This window comes from Corvus cornix, chromosome 6 (genome assembly GCF_000738735.6).
Source record: "Corvus cornix cornix isolate S_Up_H32 chromosome 6, ASM73873v5, whole genome shotgun sequence".
Lineage (NCBI taxonomy): Eukaryota > Metazoa > Chordata > Aves > Passeriformes > Corvidae > Corvus > Corvus cornix.
The window spans coordinates 14,255,309-14,275,222 of NC_046336.1; the positions used below are offsets into that span (position 1 = coordinate 14,255,309).

At 53.2% G+C, this 19,914-nt stretch overlaps 3 protein-coding genes across 5 annotated transcripts in view; 2 read left to right on the top strand and 1 right to left on the bottom strand.

Moving 5' to 3' along the window:
• HPSE2 (heparanase 2 (inactive)) overlaps nt 1-3,034 on the bottom strand; it is a 106,248-nt gene extending 103,214 nt beyond the window's left edge. For all 3 annotated transcript variants that reach the window (XM_039554211.1, XM_039554210.1, XM_039554209.1), the window contains exons 1-2: nt 2,681-3,034; nt 1,503-1,660 (exon numbers count right to left, since the gene is read on the bottom strand). In XM_039554211.1, coding sequence (XP_039410145.1) covers nt 1,503-1,660; nt 2,681-2,940 — 418 coding nt within the window. In that variant the 5' untranslated portion in view covers nt 2,941-3,034. The remainder of the gene's footprint in view (nt 1-1,502; nt 1,661-2,680) is intronic.
• An 81-nt stretch (nt 3,035-3,115) lies between these two features.
• LOC120410223 lies at nt 3,116-5,893 on the top strand. The gene is made up of 2 exons (XM_039554214.1): nt 3,116-3,419; nt 3,783-5,893. The coding sequence occupies exons 1-2, from the start codon at nt 3,139-3,141 to the stop codon at nt 4,144-4,146; spliced, it is 645 nt and encodes a 214-aa protein (XP_039410148.1). The 5' UTR covers nt 3,116-3,138; the 3' UTR covers nt 4,147-5,893.
• CNNM1 (cyclin and CBS domain divalent metal cation transport mediator 1) overlaps nt 4,282-19,914 on the top strand; it is a 29,381-nt gene continuing 13,748 nt past the window's right edge. Inside the window, 3 exon segments of the mRNA XM_039553986.1 lie at nt 4,282-4,763; nt 13,521-15,106; nt 15,109-15,468. Coding sequence (XP_039409920.1) covers nt 4,282-4,763; nt 13,521-15,106; nt 15,109-15,468 — 2,428 coding nt within the window.

The following is a 19,914-nucleotide window of genomic DNA, read 5'->3' on the forward strand; positions in this document are numbered from 1 at the left end:
TTTATTGCCATGAGAAAAACTGAAAAAAAAAAAGCCAAAATATTTCAGTCCTTCCTTAACATGGAAGCTGTTGTGAAGACATTTAATAAGTAAGTTCTCTCCTGCAAGCTGTTGAAATATGGAAGGTGGGGAAATTTATTCTTACAAACGTTTTGTATAAGTCCCATCCACAATTTTATGCACCACACTTAATTTCTACTGTACAAGGTGTCTGTGGCAAGTTTGGTCAGCATTTTTTCCTCAAGTGCATCTCAGCAGGCAGAACTTGAAACAAACCTTTCGACTGAGATTTGTCACAAGAAGAAAAACAAGGAATAACATCAGGATTGCCCCAGCTAGGAGACCAAGTGAAAGATGGAGCACAAAAACTTACCCACCTGCCTGTGTGTGGGAATAGAGGGACATTCATCTCAGAGCGATCAGATGTTATGTGGGGAAACAGCGGGAGTGAGAGCCATCAGAAAACTGGCAAATGCATCTGCTTTTTCCATTCAGGACTGTGCTGCTGACTAGATCTCTGCAAAATTTCCTCTGTTCCACAGACCTGCCCAGTGGGATCTGTCTGGCATTATTTGGCCTTCACAGTTACTTATGGAAAAATCTTAAGCTAATTTTTTAAGTCGTTGAGTAAGGGGGAAAAAAAAAAAAGCTTGTTTCTTTAAAAAAAGAAACAAAGCAAGAGAGAAAAATCAATAAATTCTTGCATGTGGACATGGTATTCTGCTTCATAAAAGAAATGCCTTAGGACGGAGATGTGGCCCTAATTCTTCTACGCAGTTTCTTTGTGTGAATTATGGGCCGCGAAAGGTGAAAGCCTTTTGTGCACTGAGGTCCGATGGGGAGAAGGGCAGACGGCGAAGAGGGGAGCAGCGGAAAGGCAGGGGCCAAGAGGTGACTTTGGAAAGAGCTCGGATGGCCGAGCGGTCCGGAGGGGGAGCAGCCCCGACCGGGCACCGGCACGCGGCGACCGACCGTCACCAAGCCGGGAGGGGCAGCGGGGAGCCCAAGGGGCTGCGGCGGGCACAGAAAGCGCACAACGGCGAGGTCCGTGGGGCAAGGCAGGGCTCCCGAGAGCCGCGGGAGAAGCGCGGGACAAGGCGTGCACAGAGTTCCCGGGGCTCCGATGCCCGGCCCCCGCCTGGAGCCGCGGCAAAGTCTCCTCTGCGGGCGGTGCTGCCCACTCGGGGGCAAAGGGAGAGGACGCAGCGGGGCGGGGGAATATGCAAAGTCCCGCTCCCCAGTGCTGGTCTTTTGTTCCCGAGGGCCGACACCCGCCGAATCCGCCGGCAATGGGGCGGGCGAGCTCCGCCGAGCTCCTCGGCTCCCCTCTCTCGGGAAAGAAAGGGTACGGGAATTCTCTCCCGCCCGGTGCCCGGCGGCGGCGTGCCCGGGCGCCGCACGGCCCCGCCGGGCTCGGGGAGAGCGGGGCAGGCGGAGCGGGACCGCCCGGCTCCCGCAGCCCCCGCTGCAGCGCCCGCCCCCGCCCCGGCCCCGGGGCTCACCATCCTCGTAGTTCTTGAGGTAGTAGTCGGGGCCGGGCCCGCCGCGGCTCTTGGCCGGGTTCTTCACGTTGTGGAACTGCAGAAAGTCCGTCCTCTTGCCCGCGAAGCGCAGGAAGGCGGGGGCCAGGCCCCGCGCCAGGGTCACCAGACGCCGGGAACTGGGGAGAGGAGAGAGAGGGCTGAGGAAGCCGTGGGCCGGGCCCTCGCTTCCCCAGTACCGCCAACGACCGGGGACCGCGGGCTCGAGGACCCGCCGTTGCCTGGCGGGCCCCGCTGCCCCGCCGGGGCTGTGCGACGCGGTACCACCGGCTGCGGGGCTCTGCGCGGCCGAGCGCGCGGCCCCGGAGCGGGCAGCCGCCCCGCCCGCCGGTGGTGGCCCGGAGGCCGGCGGGCCCGGCTCCCCCCCGTCCCGCCGGCGCCCCCCGGACAAGTGCAGCGGCGTCCAGGAGGCAGAGGCGCTCAGCGCCACGCGGGACCGTGCCGCGGGCCGAGCCGCCGGGGAGGGGAGAAAAGCGGGGAGGGGAGAAAAGCGGGAGCCGTCCCGGCTCCGCTTCGCTCGCGCCTTCCCGCATCCTCGCCCCGCTCCTTCCTCTGCTGCCGAAAGGACCCTCGGAGCGGGCGTGCGGAGGAGACCCGCTCTCCCTCCCCGACTTACCCAGCAGGGAGAAGGCTTTCTGGCCGTCCCAGCGCCTCCAGGCCGCGGCCGCTCCGCACCGCCGGTGGAGCCCAGCGCAGCTGCAGCCCGGCTCTGCCCCCCGCGCGGGGCTGGAAGTCCGGGGAGCGGAGGGCTCAGAAGACCTGGCCGACACCCGCTCTCTGCCCGTCGGGACCCGGGGAAGGCTCGGCTCGGCTAGGCAGGCGGCCCCGTTCCTGCTGCTGGTTTTTGTTTGATTTTGATTTTGATTTTTCCCCTGTGCTGCCTCGGCCCCGTGTTGTGCTTTTGCAGAGGAGCGGTTGCTGGAGCGAGGGGAGCACGACATTTTTGCAGTCATAACTGATAAGTCTCCGAAATGCTTTCTCCATTGCAAACATGTGCATCTTAATGGAAACCATGGCCTCGCTCCCTCCGTTCACAACAAGCGCCGCCAGCAGCGCGGAGCCCGGCAGGGCTGGGCGGCGGGGCCGCCGGGGCGCCCCGCGGGCGGCGTGGGGAGGGCGCCGGGGGGCTCCTGCCTTACCTTAAGAAATCGAGCCAGCCATCATGAATGATGGAGGGGTCCAGCTGCAGGGAGAGGAAATTCTCACTGATTATCCTGACAGGGCTCTTGGTGTTGACATCAAGGAGAATGAGAGTTCTTCCCTTCACACCTGGAGGTTTCTCCACCGGCAGTGCTCTCCTGTCCCCAGCCTGGGAGGGCAGCGAGAAGGTGGCCATGAGGGCCAGCCCAGGTGCCATCAGGGCTAAGAGCCCCGGGGGGCAGGAGCTGGGACAGGGCATGCCGGAGAGCAGGAAACCCCTAATTAACTCGCTGTCTGCAGGGGCTCGCTGGTGGCTAATTGTCCTTATCTAAAGTGTGGGGCGCTCTGCCTTTTTTTGCAATGTTTTGGTGTTGGTGGAGGGGAACTCACGCCCCTGACCAGCCTTTCTCGCAGCCGGTGCCAAGACTCCTTGCAGCCAGCACCGCCCCTTTAAGAGATGCAGGCTCCAGACATTTTTAACTTTTTGAAGGTAAGGGGAGGCTCCTGGTTTAACCCCCTCGGCTCGGGGCCCGCCGCCCTGCCGCAGCCCCGCCAACACCGAGCTTTCGCTTCGCGCCGGCTCCGGCGAACGTTTTCGGCGGCGGGAGCCCCAGCACCACGCAAAACCGGGACGGAATCGGGACACCGAGACACCAGGGACCTCGGGACGGGGGCTGGAGCGTGGGGACCGGCCAGTACGGTCCGGCATGGTCGCCGGCTGCAGGAGCGACAGAGACGGTAAGGCAGGGAGGACGGCCCTGGGGTGCCCGGTGGGGGAAAGGGGGGGTAGGGGGGTAATCACCCCGAAAAATACTCCAAACACTGCCTGCGGGAAGAGTTAGCTCCAAACCGCGCCGGGACCCGCGGTGCTGGGCGAGGCCCTCGGGGCTGAGCGCTGGAGGCTCCCTGGGACCCGACGGGCGCAGCGGGGCTGGGGGCCGTCAGCACCCCGGAGCCCCGACGCGGCACGCTCGGTGCGCCCTGCCGAAGCTGGGGCTCGGCCGGTCCTCGCACGAAGGCCGTCGAGCACAGCAGGGAACCGAGCCGCTGGTCGCTCTTTCCCGCCTTCCTCCGGCCCCATTGGTGTCCGACCACCAACAGGGAAAGGAGAGGGGAGGCAGCAGCAATGCCTGGTGTGCAAACGTCCTCATCGGGGATGGAAGGGACAGCGCGGTTTGATGGCATCGACGACGACCCTCGTGCCGGGGCAAGCCCTTGGTCGCTGCCTCCAGGACGGACCGGGACAGGACGGACCGGGCTCGGCGCACTGCAGAAGTGCAGGCGGCTGCGGTTGTCAGCTCTGGGCGCAAGGTCGTGGCACCGGGCCGGGGATTGGTGGCGGCTGCCGACAATCCCGGGAGCCTCAGGGCATATCCATCCGAATCGGACATCCTTTCCGTCAGCAGCCGCTTCCCGGGCAAGCCCCGAATCCCCGCTAGCAGTCTGCGACTTCTGGGGCACGTAACCCTTACCTGGGCCCGGCCGCCGTGACCCGGGCCATGCTGGCCCCGGTGCCGCTGCCGGCCCGGCGACGGAGGGCTGACGGCCGGAGGGCTGAGCCGGGCCAGGTGCGGTCCGTCGGGGCCCCGCAGCCCCGGGGATGGGGCGCCCGCAGCACCATCTGCTGGTGAGGGGCCCGGCGCGGCGGGGGAGCCGGCACCCACCTGCGGACACCCTTCGCACGCGGTCGGGAGGCGCCGGGGCTGCGGGCAGCAGCGCGGCTTCGGCATCAAAGCACAAATCTCGCCGCAAGAGCGGACCGGGCGCCGGGGGACCAGCCAGCCGCCCTCGGGGAAGCCGGCGGGCCAGGTACGAGCGGCCCGGGCAGCCGGATCAGGGGCACTCCGAGCGCACGGGCATCCCGCTGTTCCCGACAGGGCTCCCCGCCCTCGGGAACCGCCTCCAGCTTCTCCCGGTGTCTGTGCGGAGCTACTTGCCGCGTCCCGATCGCCCCAGTCAGGGCCCGAGAGGCGGCGGGAGCGGCCCCGGTGACCCGGCGGCGAGTCCCGGAGCTCGCTGCGCCCGGCGGAGCCCCGCACAGACGGGAAGCACTCGGGCCTGGGCCCCTGGGGAAGTCCGCGGGTAGCGCTGTCTCCCGTGGAAATCTCCACTCCCCTTGTCTCTCTGGCCCACGAAACGCTCCTAGAGAAGAGGGGCAGCCACCCCTGCCAGTCCCAGGTCACTCAGGCAGGGGCTGCGGCGGTACGGGGCCGCTATGGTAACGCGTGGGGAAGGATGAAACATACCTCTGGCTCTGGTAGGGGTGAGCAGGGAATACACAAACGAGGATTTGTCGTGAAACCATCCCGCTAAAGCGGAGAGCAGGGCTCAAGCCGCGCCTGGGAAGAGGCTGCCGAGCGCAGCGCAGCGCAGCGCAGGCTGACCCAGAGCAGCAAAAGGGTGCCCGGGGCAGCGGGCTCTGAGCTCTGGAATAAGTAAGAGGAGCCGGGGAAAAGAGCTGTGCAATTTCGGCTGTGCAAAGCCCTGGCATCCCGGGACAGGAAGAAGGCAATTTAAGCCTGGAAATTTGTGTTCGGCTGCAAACACTTCTGCCGCGGTTTGCAATAGCACTTAAAATTGACCCAGGACCTAAAGCCTCTGCTTCAGAAGCGCAGTTTTTTGGGTCATCTCCAAATGAAGAACACGAGTTTTTGAATTATCTCGGTTTTGTTAAATAATTTTTTTTCTACGTTATCAGAGATGTGAGCAAGGCTTCAGGGGTATTTGCTGTGCTTGCAGGCCGAAATTTTGTATTGTGCCTCCCGCCAAAGATGGTTCTATTTTCAAACAAAACTCCAGTGTGTTCTGTAGTAAAAGGGGAAAAAAAACCCCAAACAAAACCTAAACAAATTATCCAGTTTAACCTCCTTTATATATATTTTTTCCTTACAAACACACTATTTCGGAAGAGAAATGTGTTTATTCTGAAACGTTCCCCACAATTAGTCTCTGCTTTGAACGCAAACTCCGGATGCAGTGAAGTCACTTATCTGCGGAGATATCACCAACAACATTAGACAGCAGGGAAAGAGGCAAAAAAACTCCCAGATGCCGGAGTCGCCTTCCAGATTCTGGGAAGACGACGCTAAAGGAAATATTAATTTACCTGTCCGAGCTTTCCAAACCAACACCGGGAGCCTGCCCCAATCCTGCGCCCTCGGAAATACAATTGCACCCCACTTTGCGTCTGACTCCAGCAGCGGCAAGTTAAATCTAAAAATAAAGTGGTTTGGGCTTTTTGTTTGTTGGTCTGTTTTTCAATAAATTGTAGGATTGCTATAAAAACCATTTAAACGCTAAAAAATATTTGGTTATCTGCGAGCGCTGGGGCAGCAGCGGAGGTGCGGGGAGTCCCGGGCCCCGAGCGCTGCGAGTCCCGGGAGCCGCCGCTGCCGTCCGGCGCAGCTCGGGGGATGGCCCAGGAGACTGCAAAGGGGGGGCCACGGCCACCTCCTCCCCAGCCACGCACGCCAGATAGGAGATATCTCAATTTACACCAGCTGCGACCCTGGCTCGATGTCCGCAAGGGCGGCGAAGCGATGGTCCTTGCCTGAATTATGATAATTACTTTAGAAAGCCTGACTCACATAAAAAGTATCTATAAAGATTTACTCGCGGTTTTGTCAATTTCGAAATAGGTTTCTCCGTTTTCCATCCTCTCTAAACTTGCTGCTTTTAATCTCCAAAACAGTCATTGGAAAAGAAAACTGGGGGAGGAGAAGCATTTCTATAAAGAGCTTAACCAAAGTACATTAAATATTTTCCCAACATCACCAAATAAACAACAATCCTCCAGCTCCCTATAAACTATTTAAAGCATACCATATCATCTCTTCTACTCTTGCCAATGTACTTTCCTTTTAATTTATAAGCTGATTAGAGCAGGGGCCTGTCTTTTTGTATATATTTGCAAAATGTTTGGCACCCTTTCAGTCAGTTGCAATTCACAAACACTTAAAACTGCATTTAACTTCATTATTATAGGTAGTCACTTCGATTTCTCCTCTCTTTTGTAGAGCTACTGCCTGAGAAAGTGCTTCTTGTAAATGGTCTGAGCAGTTGTTGAAGGTTTTCAGCAGAGGAAACCTCTTTAGATGAAAAAAAAAAAAAAAAAAAAGAAGAGAATAAAAAGCGCAACGGAAATCTAAACTCAGATCTCAGGCTGTGCAAATCGGCCCAAAAGAAAATGGGGGAAATCTCCTTAGGAGGAACATTTTTAGTTCACTAAAAAATAAACTTTGCTCATAAATGATGAAAGTTATTATCATCAGAGGATGTCCTGTACCAAACAAACCTCCATTAGGCTGGGAAGGATAAAACAGGCTAGACAGCCCTTTAAAAAAAAAAATCATCATGTCTTTGATTCCCAAGATATCAACCATGTCTGTTTCTGTAGTGCTGTCAAGTAAATCTGAGTTATGGATGCTCTAAAAGAAGCCAGCAAGGAGAAAATTCAGCAAGTGAAAATTAAGAGTGTTATCCATACTTCACAAAAATACACTTTCTTTTCAGGCTCTTAAGCTCCTGCCCTGCACCATGGCATGACAGTTTCTTAGAAGAGCAGGACCAGTGAATGTGGTAAACCTGTGATCATCAGAGCATGCAACTGCATGACAGATTCTTTTTACTGAGCTTTTTGCTCCTTCTGGAGCGCAGTGTCCATCATTTTCACCACAAGAGCCTTAATGTCTGGAATGCAACCTCCTAAAACTGCCAGTGCCTCAAGGTGGGTGTCGCACAGTCTGAACTCCTCTGCTGAAACCATTTTCTAGCATGTTTATGTATCATGTCTAACCTGATCAAACAGACAGAGGACAGTTGCTTGATTTACTACAGTATCCACATACTGCTCTTTAGTAGGTGACCTGGGAAGTTCTGTAAAAAGCAAATACCTCTGTCTGAGCTAGAAGGACTGGCTGGCTAGGGAGCTCAGCCACAGCAGGAGGAAAGCAAGCCTACTGAGAGAGCTTCCTCCCTCCATACATGCGAAAGGCAAGGCATCGACCGAAACCAACTGCCTGGTCAGGAGAAGCACAGTTGGCAATGTTGTCTTTGCATTTTTGCCAGCGCGAAGGGAACACAAACTGGTATTTCCAAATCTAGCCATAGGAAAATGGAGCATGTTTCTCTGAGAGTCAGTCTGCACTCACTAGCTGCACAATGAAGAAACCTGTAAAAAAAAAAAAAAAAAAAAGGGAAATGTGGGGGGGAGAGGAGCATAAAGCAAGCACTGGTGCCATAAAGGTTGTGAATGTGTGCTCTCCCTGGGTGGCACACCTCAGAATGAAACCGGGAGGATGGAGTTTTAGGCAACTACCAATCAACGATTTTTAATTTTTTTTTTTTTTTGGTAACTTAATTTCCAGTTTGTGAGAAGTTTGATACCATGTACTCTGCTGGAATAAACAGCATTTATTATTTTCCTTAATCTGCCTTATTGTTTTACTTTATCTGACTTTTGATGCATGGTAAAAATACTCTTACAAACCCAGGGTGCCCTGGTCCTGCAGATTTGTCCATGGAGAGAACTTGTGAAATCCTGAAGTGTTCAACTCCCAATAGGATTTCTGAGGTCCTTCAAAGACTGAGATGCAGGATTTCCATAAAGCTGTACGAATTGCTCGGGGGGTACAAACCAGGTGCCATCGCAGCAGACAGAAATCCCCTTTGCCCAGTGCCTCTTCAGCAAGCAGAAAAAAATCTACATAATGACTGAGAACACTTCAGTGTACAACAACGCCCTTGGACAGAGAATGCTCTTTGGCTCCATTAACTTCTCTGTACTCATCAATGGCCAGGTCTGATTTCACTTTTGTCTTTCATATCTTGAGAAGCAGCAAATGTGGCAGCAATTTGTCACAGTCAAAGAGATACAGAGCTAAAACACAACAGTGAGACCGGAGCTCTGCAGTGCCCTGAAGACCACAATAGCCTTGGAAACTTTTTCTTCAAACTGAGCCCAACCCTGAGCAGCAGAGAAATGTGTAAAATTGTCCCCATTTCACATGATCACGTGAAAAAGAAAGAGAAGTGAATATGCCAATTTTACAAGCCTGAGAATGAATGCAAGCAAGTAGTTGTTCCACCATCTGGGGGAGATGATAGAGGTGAAGGAAGAGGGAATATGAGGGGGATGGTAAAAGTTGACCGAGACCTTCTATTTTTCTGGAGGGATGCTTCACATTCCAGCAGCAAAAATGGAGGAAGCAAACATGAGAATTAGATCAGAGAGGGGAAGTAGGAAGATGGATGAAGTGCAAGACTGGAGGAGCAAACGAGTCAATTACAAAAAAGAGGAAGGAACTGTGTGCAGAAATCAACGAGGAGATGGAGCTCAGGGGAGGAAATAGCAGCCAAAATGCTCTCAAATCAGAGATGCTGCTGGGGTGAGAGAGACAGAAAAGAATTGGAATATTTCAGGTAATGATAAAATTGTAAGCCCCTGTCCTCTGTATTTATTTGCAGAGGGCATCTCTGTGACCAGCTCTATCCAGACATCTGAGCGTGGCCCTGCTACAGACAAAGACAGAAGAAATCAGCTGTGTCAAAGCTGCAAACTCTTGGGTGTGCATTATAGAAATCAGAAGCAACACATGAAACTCACAGCTAGAGAGCAAGAGGAGTAAACTATGGGTCATGCCTGAAAACCAGACAAGTAGGTGAAGTAGAAATAAAGTGAAATGCCCAGAAGGAAGCAGGAAATTAGGAGGCTCAGAAGAGAGCACTACTGAATGAGGGGAGAAGGCCAGAAGTACCTCAGTGACCTGTACTCATGGAGGGAGGAGGAGAAGGGCTGATGCCAACAGAATTTAAACCAAATAATCTGCTTCCCTTGCCCAGAAGAAACTCTCAAATAAATCAGAAAAAGCAGTGTTCTTTCTGCATAAATTCCAGAGCCCTTACAGCAACTCATCCTCACCTCAGCATTGCTTAAGGGCTGACATGTTTGCAGAAGTGAGGGGTGAGGTGCAGAGTCCCTAACCCAAGCACTGAAGATTATTGCTCAGAAAAAAACTTCAGGGAAAGTGCATATATTCACAGCACAGACATCTTTGTCCTTTCTACCATGGGCAACTGGGTGTTGCCTTGTATCTTCTCCCTCCACAGCTTCCCTTCTGTTAGTCCTTTAGTAACAGCAACAATGGAGAAAGTTAAAAATAAAAGCTATATAAGCAATGTAATAGGCATGCAATTGCATGTCTATTTTCTTTGAAAAAATGATGCTTTATTTCCTGCTCAATGGAAAATAGAGTTTGATGTTACAACTATTAGGTTTTGACTGAATGCAGAAATTTGACGGAAACAATGACATTTCCCCCGTATTTACTATTACCATATGTCACTGATTATATATTTAAGTTGCAAAAATGAGTTAAATTTCATGGCTTCCTCAAGCTAGATTCTCTTGGAATGGACTGTCTTTTGTTATTAACCAAAATGCTTGGAAAACAGTTTAAATCAAAACAGCAGACTTTTGGTATCATTTCAGGAGAAAACTGGTTATCACAAACCAAATGCTTAACACATCATCATCCAGAAGGCTGGGTAAAGCCTTGTAAAGCTGCAGCAACCATGGCCAGGACAGAGAAAGGGGGTTAACCGAACACCACAGACTTAGAGATGGAAAAAAGGAGAGAAAAAAAGAGGACACTGAAGCTCTCTTGCCTGGGGTCTTATTCCTTCTGCTTCTGAAGTTATCATATATCCCACATCACCGTGCTTATTTCACTCGCTCAAAGAAAGTATCTTCTCTAAGCTGGCTACAGAGCATTAGTGACAATCAGATTGCACATATGTTCCAGGAGAAGCCAGCCTTGTCCTTGCTAGATTTCCTCCAGCTTTCTGGGGAGTAAAAAAAAAATCTGTCTTTTTTTTAGTCCTTCTGTTTCCCATCATGATTTGGATTGCTAACATTTCTATCCCCACTAGGAGTCCCTGGAGGCTCCTGGCCCTTTTCTAGAGGACCAGCAGACAGCAGAGCCCCTGAGCTCCCATCAACCAGGAAGGAAGTGAATTGCAACCTGCAGCCTCCCAGACTCTGATTTCAGACCTTAAAGTCAAGGTGATATAAAGACACTTTAGGAGACTCCCCATGTCCATGCTTCCCACTTTCTCCAGGTCCTGGCTGGACCTGTACAGCTGGGAGAGGACAACGGTGACTAGAGAAGTCACCACTGGCAGGTTTGTGGATATTGCAGGCTGTGACACAAGCTGCAGAGAGACCTCAGTGGTGGCAGACATAGTGTAAAGCAGAACCTGGTGAGTGGGAATCAGGTTGTCATTCCTAATTGAAGAGTTAGGGAAGAACAGGTAAGAGAAGTAGGGTTCAGCATAAGAGAAGAAGGACAGCTATGCTGTGCTTGCTGAAGGACTCACCAGGCAGGATACAGCCAGGACAGGCTTCAGTGAGAACATTGCAAATTCATGTCATACTTTGCCAAAGACTCAATCAATTGAGCATGTGCTAAAGCTTAGTTTGTTTTCTCTTATTTGGAGCTTTGGAAGATATTTCCTATCTTGACTCATTGAACACACTCCAACCACACACCTGCAACTTCTGGAGTGCATCCTCTCAGCAAGAGGCTGGCTAGCACGTCATCACTTATGCAGGGCAAATCCTACTGAAAGCACATCAGACCACAGCTTTCACACCAGTTTACTTTTACATGTAGCACATGTAAGCTAACATCTGGAAAGAACACAACTATGTCCTGATCGAGATGGAGCTCATAGTAACAGATGGTGTTTGATACTGCAGGACCAGAGAGGCACTACCTTAAACTGAGCATTATTTCTCTTCTGAATTTTTACACCCTCTGGCCACATCTTTTTCTGAGTGGAGCCACTGTCACTATGGCTTCACAGTCCCCTCAAGACCAAATGCAAGCTCAACCAGCAGGTCAGTGCCTAGTCCTAACATCCAGGTGATTTTGCTCCCATTGAGGCACGTCAGAGCATGAAGCAGGGTGCTGATGCAACCATTATATTGTACATCAGTACAACATGAGGTTAGCAGTGCCCTGAACCAGCCAGTGCCCCCAGTGCAAACTTTCTCTCCAGGCACACAGTAGCTCTGCCTGCAGGCACGAAAGCAGCACCGGTAGTTAGCAACCTAACAAGCAACATCTGCTGCCTATTTGAGGGCAAAGGATGGAAAAGCCAGCAAAGAGTAGCCTACAGTGCCAGCTCTTCAAGACTGAGCTTTTCATACTAAAGGAAAAGCATTCAGAAGAGAAAATCCAGCATTCAAACGAACGTTGCTGTGACTCTGGAAGATACAAGATGTGACCAACCGCCTCTGCAGCTTTACACAGTTACTGTCCGCGGCTTTTTTTGCCACAGCTTTATTTTGCCAGTAAAAGTGCGGAGAGAGATTGCCACCTTGTGGTTCTTCCTCCTGCAGTGCCATGTTTTTTTCCCCACTTGTTCCAGGCTAGACCAGTGGTTTACAAACCGCTGTCCAAGGATCTCTAGTGACAAGGGTACTGGACAATAATACTTTCCAAATAATTAACTAAAAAAAGCGCGCCTGTAATTCACAGTCTTCAGTTCCTATACTGAGAAACTTATCACTAAAAAACCTTCCAGGAACCTAACTTCAAGTTGATAAATATGAGTGACTACTGGCATGGGTACACAGCTCCCGAACAGCAATACAAAACGCTATGGCAGTGATGTACAAAACCAGACCGTCTTTACAATACTCTCAGCACCAAGAAATCTGCGAGAAATTCAGGGCTGATGACAGCCTGCCATTGCTAGAATATGCAATGATCTCAGGCAGTAGCTCCAACAAGGTCCTAATAAGGAAGGAGCAGCCATGTGCTCATCCCCACCACCTTGCAGATAGGAAGGCAGAAGCAGGCTGTGCTGGTCCCCAGTCACTCCGGGTACTGCTTAGGGCAGCCTGTGAGATCTGTCCCTCAGGCAGTATAACCTGGGGCAAGGTCTGCACAAGTAGGTTATCAGTGGGCTCCACCATCAATCATGCCCAGGTAGAGCACCAGGCAATATTTCCCCAGCGGTACTGAAGGGGAGTTAGAAAGCAGAAGATCAGCAAGAGCTTGTGAGGCAGCACACAGCACCTGTGAACACCCAGTGAATTTATCACATTTGGAAAAAAATTAGCTGCCTCCCCCAGAGAGAGAGAGAGAGAGAGAGAGAGAAGAGTCTCCTAACACAGAAAGGAGCACAGATCCCCCTGGTAGCTTTTCATGCCTGTCTGCCTGCTGACATACTGACACAGAAAGTGACCTATTTTCATGGGAGGAATAATGAGTGAATAATCAGAATTTTTCGGGCACTTCTTTGCCTCCACGACATTTTCTAGCTTCCTGCTTTGCCACTACTGAGCCTGTTGCAGTTGTAAGCAACTGTTTTCCAGTTCCCCAGCCTCGTTTCAAGCTTGTCGTGAATGTTGGTCCGGGGAAGACACAAAAGTTTCAACAGTCCCTCAGTGCATTATTGAGCACATGCTTCTGAAGCTGATAAACCCTAGCAACATTCCCCATCAGGTCTAGACATGAGAATAAATGTAGTTACAGTGTAGTACTTTTGTTTCTTAGAAAGACTGCAAATCTAATGACTACCCACCCCCCGTAAAAAAAACCCAACCAAACAAACAAACAAAAAAACCCCCAAACAAACAAAAAGATTAAACCACTCCCAACGGAAGAAGGGAAATTAATTTTAACTGAAAAGCTGAAGAGTAGGGCCTCAGCAGGTAACAGAGGGAGGCTTACTGCAAATTCCAGCAGCAGAGACTGCTGGCAGAAGCCCCTGAGCAAACCCCGGCCGCACAGTGCAGGGGAGGCGCAGGCCCCACACCGCACCCCGCAGGCAGTGTACCCAGGATGACACCGGGAGCCAGAGCGGCCGCGGGTGGCTGGGGCAGAGCTGGCTGCTCGGGCCCACATCCCACTTTGGCTGCCAGGGCCGGGCGCTGACCGGTATTACCGGGAACGGGCTCCGGGGTAGATCCGCCAGCGTCTCGCCAGATGCGGAGAGAGCGCGCGGTTCCGCCCGCCGGGGGGACGCTCCCGCACGGGCCGTGCGGGGCGGGTGGGCGAACTCCTCGGTCCCGTGCGTAGCGTCCCGGTTGGCGGCCCCGCTCCGCCGGCCCCTCCCGCCGGGGCGCCGCAGGCCGGTCCCGGTCGCACGTGGCGCAGCGGCCGCCCGCCCCCCGGCCCACGTGTGCCGCCGCGCCGTGCCGTGCCGTGCCGGCTCCCCGCTGCAGTCCCGGGGCGGCGGGCGGGCGCTGCGGTGTCGGCACAGCGGCATGGCGGCGGCGGGCCCGGGGCGCGGCGGCGGCGGCGGCGGCTGGGGCCGGAGCCGGAGCGCCGTGCTGCTGCTCTTCTTCTCGCTGTCGCCGCGGCCACCGGCCGGGGCCGCCTGGCTGCTGGGGCTGCGGCCCGAGGACACGACGCCGGGCCGGGTGTCTCTGGAGGGCGGCGCGGTGCAGGCGGCGGAGGGCAGCCGCTTCCTCCTGCGCCTCTACTTCCAGCCGCCGCCCGAGGGCAACGGCAGCCGCGGGCCGGCAGGGGAGCGAGAGCCGCGGCTGGTCTTCATCGAAGAGGCGGCGGCAGGGAGCACGGCGACGCGGGGCCCGGCGGAGCGGTGCCGGGAGCGCAGCGCCTGGGCCTCGGACGTGGAGGTGGTGGGGCCGCTGCGCTCGGGCGGCGCGGCGGGCTCGGCGCTGGCCGAGGTGCGGGTGCGGGAGCCGCGCAAGGGCGAGGCGGCGGCGGCGCCGGGCGGGCGGCTCTTCTCGCTGTGCGCCTGGGACGGGCGGGCCTGGGCGCACCACGGTGCGGCGGGCGGCTTCTTGCTGCGGGTGCGGCCGGCCGCCCCGCCGCTGGGCACTTGGCTGCTGCCCCTGCCCGAGGCGGGCTGGCTGCGGGCGCTGGGCGCCCTACTGCTGCTGGGGCTGTCGGCGCTGTTCAGCGGGCTGCGCCTCTCGCTGCTCTCGCTGGACCCGCTGGAGCTCCGCGTCCTGCGCAACAGCGGCTCGGCCGCCGAGCGGGAGCAGGCGCGGCGGGTGCAGGCGGTGCGCGGCGGCGGCGGCACCTACCTGCTCTGCACGCTGCTGCTGGGGCAGGCGGGGGCCAACGCGGCGCTGGCCGGCTGGCTCTGCGCCTCGCTGCCCGGCGGCGGGCCGGCGGCGGCCGGCGGCGGGCCACGGGGAGCGCCCTGGCTGCCGGTGCTGCTATGCACCGCCGCCGTCTTCCTGGGCGGCGAGGTGCTGCCCTACTCGGTGTGCTCGCGGCACGGGCTGGCCATCGCCTCCCGCACGCTCTGCCTCACCCGGCTGCTGATGCTGGCCGCCTTCCCCGTCTGCTACCCGCTCAGCCGGTTGCTGGACTGGGCGCTGCGGCAGGAGCTCAGTGTCTTCTCTACGCGGGAGCGGCTGCTGGAGACGCTGCGCGCCGCTGGCCCCACGGCGACCTGGTGCGGGAGGAGTTGGCCATGGTGCAGGGCGCGCTGGAGCTACGCACCAAGGTGGTGGAGGATGTGCTGACACCGCTGGCCGACTGCTTCATGCTCCGGGCCGATGCCGTACTGGACTTCGCCACCGTCTCTGAGATCCTCCGCTCTGGCTACACCCGCATCCCGGTCTATGAGGGTGACCGGCGCGACAACATTGTCGACCTACTCTTTGTCAAAGACCTGGCCTTTGTCGACCCTGATGACTGTACTCCCCTGCAGACTGTCACCCGCTTCTACCGTCGCCCGCTCCACTGCGTCTTCAACGACACGCGCCTCGACACGCTGCTTGAGGAGTTCAAGAAGGGTGAGGCCGCCGGGCCGCGCCACCCCCGCGGGCTTCCCCTGCACCCCTCTGCACCCCCAATGATTTCCAGGTCAGCAGCCCCGCATGGCCTCCCGGCAGGATGTGGCAGGTACCAGGGATGCTGGGGGGAATTGGTCCCTGCATGTGCTGGTGTGTCGATGACCCTGGTGTCACCTGGTGGAACACCCCCGGGTGAATTGAGGGCCAGCAGTGCCCTTGATGTACCTGTGATGTTATGAAGACTGTAAGAGCCTTTGGCCTCACAGGTTGCTGGCTTGGCAGGTGAGGCTGTCCCCCAGGGGCTGATGTGTCTGCAGTGGCCTGGCAGCATGGGCATGGTACCTGCCTTGCAGTGTTGCCCAGACAGCATTTGCTGCTCTGTTCTGTGCAAAGGAGTTTATGACAGGAAATCGCATCTCATTACTCAGCTTTCACATTTTCAGCTTAGCAGTCAGAAGGAGGTCTGTAAAGTGTTTCTATGCAAGTGGTTTAAAGGAAGAAGAAAAGATTAAGCCCTTAGAAAGAGCGGTACTTTTTTTGCAGCTGTGACAGCATTCATAATGCAGCAGCTGCCAGCAGCCCCAGAGATGCTGAGAGCTGTATTTCATTAACCATACCTTGAGAATACGCACAGCATGTGTTTTTCCCTCCCACTGGGAATTGTGTTTTGCCGCGTGTTACTCACTACTTCATACTGTGGTGAGTGAGTCTAAGAAATGGCTGCAGCAGTGACACACTGCATTATGTAATGCGGGAGGGCAGCGCTTGGCTCCTGGGCTGCCTGGCGCAGCTCTGCCGCAGGCAGAGCTGATCATGTGGGAAAGGCCAACCTGGTCCACTCTAGTAACAGAGAAAGCCTCTCTGTGAGTCATCTCCATGCTCGTTTTTAGAGGTGGGAGGAGGAGAAGATAGGACATTTCTCAGTGCACCAGGAATGTGCTCATCAGATCCATGCAGGTCAGCATCTTCTCCAGAGATGTTCAGCTGTGTCCCCACTACCACTCAGGATCTCAGGCAGAGGAGTTCTGTGTGGCACCACCTGCCCTCTCTGCCCCTCAGCAGGACTAGAGACTCCCAATGGTGAAAATCAGAAAATTCCCGGGTTTTATACAAGACCGTTAGCAAAAGCATTGAGGTTGTTCTCTGGGTTCAACCTTGGTGAGCTGCAGTAGTCCATGCCTGCATCCTTCCCCCCATGCCAGTTGTCTCCCGTCTTCCTAATTCCTTGTGTGCTTTGCATCTCCTTCCTAGCTGTGTTTTCCTGCAACAGCACTGAAGTTCACCTGAAGTCTCTTCTACCTCTCTCTTGCCTAGAGATGTCAGATGATTTTGGCATTCTCTCCCTTGGTCAGGCTCCCCTGCAATTTATCTGATTTACTTTGATACACTTCCCCTTCCAAATTTGTTCTACAGCCTGGTACCCTATGGATGAATAGAACATATAAAAATGGACTTGTGGTTGCTTAGTTCCCTGCCCTTTTCTTGCTGTCCTCTCTGCCCTCCTTAAACAGAGCTGTTCTGTGTGTGCTGCTCCCTGAGCTCACGGGTATGGTAACAAGCCTTGCTGCCTGCCCTGCACTTTCATATGCTGGTCTTCATCTGAGATGAAAATTATCCATCCTTCTTTTAACTTTGCTCCATTAAACTCTTGGCATATCACTTCAGGTTCTTCCTCCTTTATATCTGTCTGCCACTGTGGCCTTCTGGGGTGTTTTGCTACAGTCCCTGTTTAGAGCTCTCCCTAAACCCTTTTTCTGTTCCCACCTCACTTCTCCTTGTCTTTTCTGAACTACAAGGCTGAAAAGCCTTGCTTTTGGTCTTAGTATCTAACTCAGCATGGTGTTTAGCAACTCCAGCTCTTCCCCCAAATGTTCTTCTTCCCAAGGGTTGATGTTTTCTTCTGATTCATCTTTCCCCTATTTGTAGGCACGTGGTCACCCCTGAGTTTGCAAATAGTCACCCCTCAGCCCAGCCCTGAGCCCTCCTAAACTCTCTTTTCCCAGTTCCAAATACAGGTTCCTGTGCTGGCTCCCACACTGCGACAGATGTTAGCTCCCAGCTGCCTTCAGCCCCATCCACTGTTGCGTCAGCCCTGTTCACTTGACTATTTAATTTCTAAAATAAAGATTTCCCGTTTGTAATTAAGAATCTTTATCACTGTCTCCTTTTCTGTGTCCATTTGAATTACGGTGAAGTATCTTGTTTGATCCAATCGAGGTTTCTTTCCATGGCCAGGTCTTCTGAGACACCTCCACTAATTAGAAAGTAGGCTGATTGCTTGCTGGCTCAGCGAGTGTTTAATGAAGGCATTCATCACTTCACACCTCCAAGGTGCCTGCAGGACAGCAAATGCTCCCACTGATAAGGCCCAGTCTCTTTTTAGGAAATTAAAGTCTCTGGTAAGGATGGCCATTCATAACCACCTCCAGGTCCTTATGTCCCTCACAAGCCTTTAGAAAAGCCAGCTTTTCTTTCCTTTTCCCATGATTAACTCAAACAGTTTTTGTACTGTACCCTTTCTTTTTGTTATTGTAATATTTTTACAAAATACCTACAACATTTTATATCCTTCTTTCCCAGATAACAATGTATGCTTCTGATCTGTTTCACTAATGATTAATGTTCTGCCACATACGCTATACCCATAATGTCATTTTTTTGCATAATGTATAAGTAACACAATTTCACTGCCAGAGCTCCTTGCCACAGTACACAAACATTTGTTCTTTCTTACTGAAAATGTCAAGGGATTATTAAATACAGCACTTTGGGACTCTTGCTCACACCTCCGACAGCACTTTCATTTTCTGTTTCCTCCTACTCACTGCTATCATACTATTGTCCTTGTTTACCTGAGGCATTTCTTTTCTCTTGCTGTTCTGTCCCAGCTATGAAGATAATCAGCTTTTTTTCCTCTTTGGTCTTTTATAGTAGGGTGTGAGGGGAAGCTTTCCTTCATTTGCTTCTAGGTATGCTCACACTAACCTCGTTTGAGTGCAGTTCCATTAAAATGCATTGGTGTTTACCTTGATTTTAATTCACAGATGTGTCACAAACTGCCTCTCCCCCAGCAGGACCTTGTGTAGAAGGGATTACCTTCCACAGACCTGTGGCATCAGCTTTCCATTCAATTGAACATTTAAATTGTATGAAATAGTAGCACACACCCAGTAGCACCAAGGGAGCCACTGGCCCAGTGTGGTTACAATGCCCAAGAGCAGCTGTGAGCCTCTGGTTAACAAAACCTGGCCCCTGCTCCATCACAGTAGAACTGGTCAAACTCTTCACCTCTGCCTTTTCACAACCCTGCTGCCACAGCCATTGTTTGATTTGTCTTTCAGCAGTAAGTCCTGCAGAGAGGTGGTTAAATTGGGGGTCCCGACTGGAACTGGGAAAAACCCAGTTAAGACTCCAAACAGCAGCAGAGGGGCCTGCAAGAGAACAGTTTAGACTTCAACCCACAGCCCGAATGAGGAGGGCAGCTGCAAAAACCGTTTAGAGAAACAACATTAGAGCAGCTGAGACAGGTTCAGCTGAAGGAAGCAAATACTTGTGCTGCAATATGGTTTTGAGTTCACCTTCTCAGCAAAAAGAACTCAGAAATAATGAGGGCTGGACACCCAATTTGCCATCTTTTCAGGGAAACTAGATGGGGTCTTTTATAGAAGGTATACTTTGTTGTGCAGCAACATGGCAAAATGTGTCCTCCCTTCACTAGAAATGAGAAAATACATACCAGTACAGTAATTTTGCCACCTGTAGTCTGGTGAAAGAAGATGGAAATACTGAAGGAGTGAAAAAATTGGGAGACAATTTCTTGGCAATTTGTATTGGTACACCTTGGAGTACCTGGCTTTATTCTGGGCTCCCAGGAGAAAATACCTAATACACCAAAAAAATAACTGCACCATATTTAGCAAGCTAAAGCAATGTAGGGAGGCAGATGAGCTTCCTGCAGGATAAACTTCACCTAGGGAGTGTGGAGCTATGAGGAAAGGTTTGTGCATTTATTCAGTGTGAAATGTTGTGGGTGATACAATCTGTTTCTGCTCCTTTCTTGAAGATTACCAAGCAATGCATGTTGCAGCTCCAGTCCAGTGATATAACTCCTCATGGGAACCTCTTCTGTGAGGTCCACCTCCTTGTTTTGTAGCGCCACTGGGAAGTCAGTCTTGTCCCTTTCTCAAGTTGTTTATGGGCTTTGTTGACTGATTTCCTGGAGGAGCCTCTACACAGCAGTGGCACCTTTCAGCAAGTAACTTTCCTCTGTCAGAGGAACAGTAGAAATTTGTTCTTAATGTTCATTTTCCTGCAGCAGGGCAGAGGCTGAGCTGCAACTCAAATTAGACTTCTGTGGCTTGGCATCTTTTAAGAGTTACTAAAAATAAATTCTCCAAACCTCAAACTTTCAGGCTTAGCAGGGAAAACAGCCTGTCCTGCAGAGGA

What these genes read in the sequence shown, in the direction of transcription:
- LOC120410223 (XM_039554214.1), top strand. Translation starts at nt 3,139, where the DNA reads ATGCAGGCTCCAGACATTTTTAACTTTTTGAAGGTAAGGGGAGGCTCC. An exon ending in CTGCAGGAGCGACAGAGACG is followed by an intron (nt 3,420 to 3,782) that starts GTAAGGCAGGGA and finishes GACCACCAACAG; the next exon opens with GGAAAGGAGAGGGGAGGCAG.